The following is a 10,652-nucleotide window of genomic DNA, read 5'->3' on the forward strand; positions in this document are numbered from 1 at the left end:
TAGTGTTCTCTCTAGCTAGAGCCACATGGACCTATAGATGGCCTCTGGTAGTTGATATCTGTCTATTACTCACAAGGAAATGGAGACTTTGGTCCTGCAACAAGGAACTAAATTCCCCCATTTATTAGTAGCCTTGAAAGTTGACCCTAAGCATTTGGTGAGAGGCTGACACTAATTCAGATTGGGGACGGCCTCTCTGTGCAGAGGAGCCATCTAACCTACACTAGAACTTGTAGTCTGCACAACTAACTGTCAGACATGACCATCTGCTACACAGCAATACAAAACAAATACAGATGGCACTTGCCAGGGTGTGTTTCTTGTCACTAAGAGCCAATCCTAGCTTGAAGCAGTCTGCAGTGATGCATTGTGCTAGTGTAATCCTGGCCTTAAGAAAGCAGGCTGGATGCTTCAGTCATCCATGCAGGGTGGCTGTAAGAAAACAACCCAATTTCCCTGGATTGGGACACCCTGGCTGTCACCCTGTGTACTGCCATTGGGGAATAAGTGTGCTTGGCAGGCAATTCTTTATATATTTCATTAGCTGGAAATTTGGAAGCCATTTTCTCCTCCTTACAACCTTCTCCTCATTTATTCTTTACTTCTTCTGAGACTTTCATAGTGCATGTATTAGACTCAACATCATCAGACTGGTTACTGAAAGTCTGTACCTGTCTCCCATGTACAGTCTCTCACTCTCATTCTTTCTCATGATCCCTCTACTTTTCTCTCTCATCCTGAGTTTGGGAAGCTTAGTGATCCTGCCTTCTGAAGTATCAAGTCTGTACTAGATACATCCAGTAAAGCTTCTAGGTTATTTCCTCTTTTTTCTTCCCCAAACATTCTGTATAGCTCTTTCTACAAATTATCCATTTGTCCCTCTCTTAAAGGGATCATGGCTCCCTTTAAACCCAAGAAATTCCAAGAGAAAACAATACAGTTATTATATTGATAATAGCCTTTGAAAGAGTCCATGTTTGCTGATTCCATCAATTTCAATAAACAGTTCTATATATTAACTGGCATTTATCTGGCTCATGATTCAGTCTTTTGGGTTCTCTGATCGTCTAGTAATTTTAACTAGGTGCTAGATATTATAAATTTTACATTATCCATTGCTGATTTGTTTTGTATTCTTGTAAATAATATTGATCTTTGTTCTGCCAACCAGCTAAATTCCTTAAGAAATAGCTTGGTTCTTTCAGCAAGCTTTTAAATTATGGTGAAATGAGCCTGAGGCTTGAGTCTGGAAACTACCTTAGATACACTTCAAAGTCATGACCTTTTGGTAGCCCTATTATATTTCCTCCAAATGCAAGAAAGCAAGGCCTCTACATTTCAGGTGGTTGAAGACCTGAATGGACAATAGCCCTGGGAGAGTGCTGAGAACCATTCCTCTCAAACCTCTCATGAGCTGCCCTTTCCTGGCCAGTCACCTACATCTCAGAAAAGCGCAGGTGGGTTCTCAGAGTCAAGAAGACCTGAAGCAACTGTTTTGGAGCTACCTCTGTGTTGTCTGCCTCCTCTCAGAAACTGTGACCTCAAATTCTATCTATAACTTCAGTCTCTTTGACTGAGAAAGACTGCTGGGCTCTGTTTAGGTTCCCCTAACCTGAATAACTAGTTAGAATTGTCGGTCTTTTTGCCGGAAACATCTGCCTCTTCCTCAGTTTTAGCCCATGCCTCATCTTCCTACTGAGCCTCAAAACCTTCCCAGTCTTACAAGAGGAGGATGGCCAAGTGTCTCCCTGAAGCCTTATTGGGTCCTCTGCACTCACAGTTCTGTGTAAATATTTATTGGGTGCCCACCAGAGGATAAGTAGACATGGGAAGCAGACTTTAGAACTGCATTCCCAGTACCTAGCATATTTATTGGCTCATGGTGGGTTCTGGATACATAGTTTATTTTGTAGTCATAAAAGAAAGTTGTATATAAATTTATCCATGCCAAAGATGCTGACACAATTTCAAGCTTTGTGTTGCAAGAGTTCTGTACTCTTGTGTTTGTTTTATAGGAGCAGACTTTAGAATGCATGGTTTCTCCACTAGTGTTTTCCTTTTTAATCAGGTTTATTTATTTTTATTTTATGTGTCAGAGTGCTTGCCTACATGTATGACATGTAATTATGTGCATCAGATGTGTGCAATGCCTAAACAGACCAGAAGAGGTCATCAGACCCCTGAAATTGAAGTTACCGATGGTTGTGTGCTGCCTTGTGGGTGCTGGAAACTGAATCCCCATTCTCTGCAAGAGCAGCAGACACTCCTAACTGCTGAGCCATCATCTCTCCAGCCTCCCTCATTAGTGTTTGCAAAAGACATCTTTATCATGTAGAGAATAAAGCCTCAGAAGCCAAAATCAATATTATTAAGCACTTAGAATCTTACAGTGTCCCATGTGGAATTTTAAGCTGACTGCCTCCATATTGAACTTGTTCAGTTTTCCCATTATTGTAATTATAGTCTTGTGACTCACTGTCCAAATACCAAAAGATATGGGCCTATGAGTTATTAGTATTTGTTATTTAGTGTGTTATCGCCACTTACGTTTTTATCACATGGTGTTGTGTGAACATGCCACAGAACACATGTGGAAGTCAGAGAACAACTTACAGGAGTTAGCTCTTTCCTTCCATCATGTAGGCTTCAGGAATCAAACTCAGGCAGTCAGGTTGCCAGCGAGGGCCTTTTTCTGCCTAGCTATCTTGCCAACCCTAGTGTTTATATTTTAACAGAAAATGTCACATATATTTTTAAAGCACCAATATTATAAAGATCATTTTACACAGCACATAAAGTATAGGTTCAATTCACAACCCAAATCTAGCCTGCCACAAAACTACAACATTCACTATCAGAAACAGTTTGCTGATCTCTATGCTAAACCTGCGAAAGTTGTCTAGAAGTCTAGATGAATTCTTACAATGGGATCAGCATATGACAGCATTTGGCTTTCTTTACACACATCATATACATTATAGCTTTTGGATATTATCATCTGCTTGGAAAATCAACTTCTAAAAGCCTATATTAAAACTCTATAATGACTTTTGCTGGTTGGTAGATATTTTACAACAAGCCAGCCTGAGTGTTTCTTCTTAATTCCCTCTACTCTTGCATGAGGAGAAATTGGGGCAGCAAAAATGGAGGGAAGGTCTAGGCAAGAAGGTGGTGATGGAGAACCATGTCCTTAGCAGGAGGCCGTAGAGTAATTAAAGACTCTGACTTTGCCTTCGACCATCTGACCCTGGCTTGTATTCAAGACTGACTTTCCCTGTGTCTGTGATGGCTCATGGATCCACTCTCCAGCAGTTACTGTCAAGGAGGATACTTGGCCTCTTCTTTTCTCCTCCTGAGCACCACATGAGATACACAGACCTCAGAGTGGGACATCAGGAGGCCAGAGTCCTGGCCACACTAGCTGTGTCCCTGTGACAGGCTTGCATCAGCTCTCTAAGCCTCTCAAAACGTTCTCTTTGGGAAAAAAGTGAGGCTCATGTGTCTCACACAGCTGTGTCGAGGATGAATGAGGCTTTTCAGGGATCAGCCACACCAGCCTCCTTTGTTCCCTCTCTGCCTCCAATGAGCTCCTCACACACAGTGACCCTGGCCTGGCAGTTCTCCCCTCTGGTACCCCTCCCCCACACACACCCTTCACACACCAGCTCTCCCAGTGGAGTGGTTTATATTTGGTGTCTATGGATACAAAGGATGGGTCTAGAACTTTAGGCTATGGTTTCATGCTTAAAGCACAGACTTCTGTGAAGCTTATGTGAAGCTCAGTAGTTCTAGGTTGAATTCTCAGCACCACATTTACACATTCAACAGCCCATGAATAATGAAGAAGGGAAAAGAGGAAATTCAATGATGGTCTTGAGCCTCAGGGCCATCTACTTACCTCATCTCAGTCTGCTCAACCTGGAGAGCTTGGGCCTACCAGCATGCTATTCCAGCAAAAACAACAACAACAACAACCAAAAGAAGAAAGCATTTCCTTTGCCTCCTGTTTGGTCTTTGCAACCTCATCATTCCATGAATCAATTCATCATGAAGCCCAAGCACTTCAAATTTGAGTGTTTTTTTACTCAAGACCTCGAGAAACAACCCAGTCACTCAAAAGCCTTCATCAAAGTCCATAGTAGAGGGGATGGGGAGATGGCTGAGTTGGTGAGAAGCTTGTCTTGCAAGCATGGGGACCTGAGTTAGGACCCCAGAACCCACATTTTTAAAAAGCCAGGCATGATAGTATGTGATTATAATTTCCATAATGAGGAGGTGGAGACAAGTGGATGCCTAGGGCTCACTGGCCAGCCACCTTAGCCTATTTGGTAACTTTCAAGTCATTAAGATGTGTCCAAAAACAAAGTACATAAAAAGCTACAAAGAAATGATGCCTCACCTGTGACCTTTACAAGTACCTGAACACATATGCACTCATCCCCATGGTATACTGGCATGAACACGTGCGTGCATGCATACACACACACACACACACACACACACACACAAACTTCCTTGGTATAACACCAAAACCATATGGACAGGCATTTGCTTTGATCCACAAATAGAGGATAATAAAATAGTAAATGTTGTGAAACAACAGTTTTGTTTTGTTTTCTCATTGTAAGCCAGGGTTGCAGGCCTCTGATTCCCAATACAGTGGAAATGAGATAGGACCCCACAATTATCCCTACATGTGGTGGCTTCCAGATTGTGACCCTGGGAATGGATGATCCCTAGAAAATATATATTTAAAAAAAAATAAAGTTGGAGTAGTGATATGCTCTCATTGTCTCAGAAATCAAGATGCTGAGAAAGGTACATTCCTGTTGTTTGCCAGTCTAGCCAACCAGTGCTTTTCAGGTAAAGGTGATGGAGACACTCTGTCTGAGAAAAAGCAAGGTGAATGGCATCATCCAAAGTTGACTTCTGGATTCCATACATATTCACATGCATGTGCACACAAACATGCACATATATGTTTACACACAGAAAAGCTAGCAACATCTATGACCTCTACCCATTAGAATCAATGGCATCCTCCTCCAAGCTTCTATCACCAAAACTGTCTCCAGCCATTACCACGGGGCAAAGCCATGGTATTTGAGAACCATTGCTCTGCACCAGCGCCCCCTCTAGACATTTCACAGATCACACAGGTAAACCCTATCAAGATCAAGTTGGCTGGAAGCAGCTTAACCTACCACCAGATCCAGGCAACACTGTTTACAGAAATAGAACAAACTCAAGCATCCAACAATTCAAAAGTCACAAAAGCTAAAAGCCAATCACAAAACTGCCTAGTATGTGAAGAAGAAAGAAAACACAACTCATAATCAGGAGGCAAATCAATCAGTAGAAATAGATGGGGATGTAACAGAAAGAATTGTTAATGCCACCAACAATAGCCTTGAACCCCCATTAGTGTTTGACTCCTATATTTGAGAAGATAGAATCATGAATCACAGAGAGAAATGGGAGATGTAAGGAACCACCTAGGAATTGTTTTAGTTTGTTTGCTATTTAGTGTTGATGCTCTGATATTGCTCTGGGTCTACTGAGTCACAGTTGTCTTAGCTGGGGCACATATATAGAGGGACTTTCAAACATCACTATGATTCTTCTAGGTAGCCAGAACCTAGTGTTGCTGACAAAGTTCTCCTCACGTAGTAGTAGTAGTAGTAGTAGTAGTAGTAGTAGTAGTAAAGTAAAAGTAATAATAATAATAAAAGTGGAAAATAGAGAAGCATATGGAGAAAGAGGCTTGGGTAAATAGTGTTTTCTACATATAACACCTTCCCCTAGCTCATTTCCTGAAGAGAATGTTTAAAACTGTCACCTATAAGAAGACAGATAGATAAGCCCTGACTAACAAGCTTCAGCATGGACCTATTATCAGACAGGTCTCAATAATCTTTTTGAGAGACTGTAGTGCATATTACAATGGCAAATTTTCATGTTTTGTTTGAGATCACCATGGCTGACTCTGGAATGTGCATTCCCAACCCCATTTTAGGCCAAAACATGTTTGATTCAAAGAGTTCTCTGAGGCTCTCTGTCTGGGGATGAATTACCCACCCCCAATTCTGTGCCAGAGAGCACAAAACAGCCCATGAGCAGAACTGCTTGCCCTTGAGAACAGAGAGAAGGTGAACTATTTCCAACAGGGGTTGCTGTTGCTTATCTCCTGATAGAAATGTGTCTGCAGGAAGGAGCTGGATGGCCAACCATGGAGAGAATGCTCAATGGAGAACCCCCGCTGACTGCTTCATCCTCCTTGGCCAGTTTCTGTTGGATGTTGTGAGCACCCAATTTCATAATATAGTCTATATTTGCTCTGTTTGTTTTGACTTGGAAGCCTCACCTGAGGGTCACCCCACTCTGCTTGGGACCAGTTCTACTGGGAACTCCAGCAGCCTGCCTTATCAGGACTTCTCTAGGTGGTTTCTGCTGGATGTTTATAAACCTTGACTTGGTGATGTCACTTTTCTGTTATTTGTTCTTTTGTTCAGAAGCATCACTGGTCATTCTGCTTTGCCCAGCACAGTCTGTACAGGGAACACCAGCTGACTGCCTTAAGGGGATTCCCCATTCTAGCAGGACATTTTGAGTGCCCACTTGGGTGATGTTTTGCCACCTATGTATCTATTTCTCTATCTGCTGATCGTTATTTACTCTTTTACTTTGGCTTGTTGTATACTTAATAACTCATTCAAAACCAAATGTATGGCTATTGAAGCTGGTTCTCCATATCCTGTGGAACAGATGTTTAAACATACTCTCCCTGGGAGATGTATGTCCATCATACAATGCTATGGCTTCCCTTCCCATGGTTGGTGAAGCCATGGGAGCCTTATTCATGGGGCATCTCAGGAAGGCATACTCACAATGTGAACAGCAAACATAGTTTTCAGACGGGATTCTCCACATCCAGATATGGCTTGGCTAATTTCCGAACCTTACAGAACACTTACTCAGAAAAGAGTCTCCTTAGAGCACAATGTTCCTATTAGTTTGGGGTGCATTTGGAGTCAAGAGAGATCCAAGTTTTGCAAACATCAGGCACAGGGATCTACAACATTCTCACATTCATCTGCTTTCTGACACCTGGCAAGCTCTCAGCACAGGTCCTTCTCATGGCTCTGACTGAAGGCACCTTAAGAAGGGACTAGATATACCTGGACCATGCCTGAGGTGGAGTTAACCAATCACTGTTGTTCCAAGTGAATGGCAATTTCTCTAAGCATTAACACTAAGGACTAAGATCATGGTTTGAGAGAACTCCCCATCTACAGGCCTCATCTTCAGGTAAGCAGACTCATGGTTTCTCCTAGGAGCGCGACATCAGCTTGTCACAGAAAAAAAATCTTCAAACTCACTTTCATTGAAAAATGAACCCATTTCTTTAATCTAGTACCCCTGTGGATTGAGAGTTCATCCCAGCAACCTTGCTCATTTTCTACCTCATCAGTCACTTCATGGCCAAAGCCTGGGTTAACAGGAAGTCTCTGAGCTGATGTAGGGGGAGAAGTCACTGGGCTGAGTCCAGTGGCAGGCTGGGCTATTAATTGGTCTCTTGGGTATGTTCAGCTTGGGAAACGGAGCACCAAGATTTATTTCTCCCTACTCCCTTCTATCTAAACAGTACTGGCTTGCCCCAGTGAGGATAACTGTAATGGCTCAGTGGCTTTGGACTACTTTAAATTCTGAAATGTTTACTACTGAACTTTGGAGATGAAAAATGTCAACCTGAGATAAACACAGGACCCCTAAAAGATATCTGTATTCTGTAAATGGTACCAGCCATAAGCGGCTATCTCTTCAGAAAGTAAATATATGAACTCTAGTAAGAAAAAAAGATCATACACAGAATAAACTGAAACCCCAGGCAGCAGAAAGATGCAAAGTGTTTGCCAGACCAGAAAAGATGCCTGGCTTGTGGGCCTCCTGTGTTCACCTCCATCCATGCCTCCTGGCTCTAAATTTAAACACAGCTTAGAAGTTCAGAAGGCCAGGAGGACTGGATCCTAATCCTTGTTTTCCTGCCCGGGAGCCCAGAAAGCAGACCCTGTATGCACCATGTCTCATATATAGATTCAGTAAAAAACTGTCCAAATGGTTGGACTGTTAGCTGGGGAGTGGCGAGGCTTCACTTAACAAACACTGCTAGGCTGTTGGCTGTTAAAGAGAGTGAACAGTTCAGCCACTGAAACAGAGTTATAGCAATCAGCATGTTTGAAATTTCCCCACAAACTCCTACAAAACACGTTCTCCACATTATTCTCAATGTGGCTGCAAGAATGAAGGAGTGAAGTAGCCTTGTTTACGAAAAGTGGAATGCAAGGCAGGGTGTTCACTAGGAAGGGTTTAAAAGAGAACTATGAACGCCATTGTAAAATGCATGATGACATAATTCAACAAGTTTTCTCTTCTCTGGGGGACTGGAAAGAGCCACAGTGGAAATTATACAATGATAAAATTCTGTTCCCATCCGATTAATTACTTGTGAATAATAACATCTCTGGTTTCTTTCAGTTATATTCTAATTGCACACCTTTTGCTCTGGTTGATTGGGCAAGAATTAATGAATAAGGACTACTACTGAATTTAATTAACACCATTTTTTCCTGTGGCCCTTACATATCTGTTGTGAACATGAAAATTCACTCTCTCAGGGCTGGAACTTGAAGAAGGCTAGCCTTGAACCCTGCAAAACCTGTTCCTCCCAGTCAGGCTGGCTTCCCTACTGCCAAGTGTAGGTGATTAAAGGTCTTGAGTATTTACCTGAACTCTGGGAAGGGCTTTCCAAAATACAGAGTCAATACTCAAACACTCACCTTTCTATAAAGCATTAGCAACGTGCATGTTACAATCATCCAAAGAGATGGGTAAGTGAGCTATCTGCGAGTCAGTTACAGTGTCATTCATAATTTATTCCATGTACGATGAAAAGCTGATCAGATTCCATGTGTGTTTACTCTCTGAAAAGATAAACGCTTATGGCTGGTACCCAGTGTAGAATACAGATATCTTTCAGGGTGATGTGTTTATCTCAGGCTGACATTTTCAATCACCAAAGTCCTCACGGTTTCCAAAAAGTTGTCTGGGCTTGAAAACTAAAGCCCGTGTTTAAAAAACTAAAAGACCGATCTGGAATCTTGCTATCTCAGCTAGAGCAAGACAGTCATGAATATGCTCCCTCTAAACACGGAAGCAGACAACTAGGCATTTCTTCCTAGATACAGATAAGTGCAGACTCACAGGGCTAGCAGCGTTGGAACCATAGGACGCACTACAGTTCCCAGGTGTGGATGCCAGCGACCCACCTCGGAAATCTTTGAGCAGGTTTTTGTTGTCAATTGTATATCAATCACATTCGTCCAGTATGTTAACCCCTCCAACATACTGCAAAAACTGAAATAAACTGAAGGATTTTAAAAAGTATTTTCCAAGACACAAACAAATCAATGTTTTTGCAAGACCAGAGAAGATGTGTGGCCAGTGGGTCTCCCACACAGACCTCCTTTGGAACCTCCGGGCTCCGTGTGCGCCTGCCCGCCCACTCTGCCAAGCCCCAGCTGTACCTCATATCTGCTGCCTCGCTGCTCAGCCACCTTCAGGCCCGGGCACACGTGGATGAAACAAACTTGGGCTCGTCTCTGGGAAGGGAGCCAGTCCCTCTTCACCAAGTCCATGACCATCACATGGTTTTTCAGGCTGGTACTAAAGGCAGTTATCTGAAAGGTGGGGTGCACAATCTTCCCGTCCTCGGGAGGTTTCACAGGCATTCCGGAGCACTGTGTGATACTGGGAATCTTGTGACTTCAGCAAGCCAGCCTGGCAAACACAATTTTCTTTGTTTGATGCAGGTATTGAGTGCAGCAGGAGGGGTTTGGGACCAGCTCCAGTGCAGGCCAGTGTTTTTTTCAACTTCACAGACGGTTGGTCCAAAAAGCCTTGCTATGGGGGGCTCACAATAGAGTTGTGGGAAGCCCTTGGGTGACCTTTAAATGCCAGGAGAAAACTTGCTCCTGCCGCAGCCTGGCCATCTCCAGCCTCCTGCCTGGCCTCTGAGGTCTGGCTGTCTTCTCTGATTTCAAAGAGGCACGTTTCTTTCTCACTTGTTTTCTGCTTGCCTTTGAGTTCCAGGCTGAATTCACCTGGTTACCAAGAGGTTCGATATGTGTTTCCGTCTCTAGACCCTCAAATCCAAATAAATTATTTACAGAGCTCTGTACAAAGGAACCAGGAGGGATAATTGCTGCTCTTTTAGGATGTCTGCTTTTGCTGCCAGGGGCCTGAAAGGAACAAGTACAGACTGCCTACTGGCACAAAGAGTGGCCTCAGCCCTGCAAAAGATAAGAGCACATTCAGGGGAAAAGAGGCTCACAGAAGTGACAACTGAAGGGGGGTGTGGAGAGACACTGTACCTGGAAGGACAGTGGCTTAGGCAGGGGCTCCCATCCAGAGTCAACATGGAAGTCTTCTCACACCCTGAGCCTCAGTTTCCCTCAGGAAGAGCACTGGGACAGAACTGGACTCCCTACCTGCCCCTCCTCCGGTTATGAGGATCAGGCGAGCAACACCCTGGGAAAAGGGCTGCATGTGTCTAAGCTGGTGAATGAGCCAAAGCACGCACACATGACCCTGAA

General features: G+C 43.3%; 1 protein-coding gene across 1 annotated transcript in view; it reads right to left on the bottom strand.

Moving 5' to 3' along the window:
• CUNH10orf90 (chromosome unknown C10orf90 homolog) overlaps positions 1 to 10,281 on the bottom strand; it is a 207,920-nt gene extending 197,639 nt beyond the window's left edge. The window contains 2 exon segments of the mRNA XM_051193214.1: positions 6,638 to 6,645; positions 9,585 to 10,281. Of these exon segments, the coding sequence (XP_051049171.1) occupies positions 6,638 to 6,645; positions 9,585 to 9,788 (212 nt within the window). The 5' untranslated portion in view covers positions 9,789 to 10,281.
• Positions 10,282 to 10,652: the final 371 nt, after the last annotated feature.

The sequence above is a fragment of the Phodopus roborovskii genome, unplaced genomic scaffold (assembly GCF_943737965.1).
Source record: "Phodopus roborovskii unplaced genomic scaffold, PHOROB, whole genome shotgun sequence".
Taxonomy (NCBI): Eukaryota; Metazoa; Chordata; class Mammalia; order Rodentia; family Cricetidae; genus Phodopus; species Phodopus roborovskii.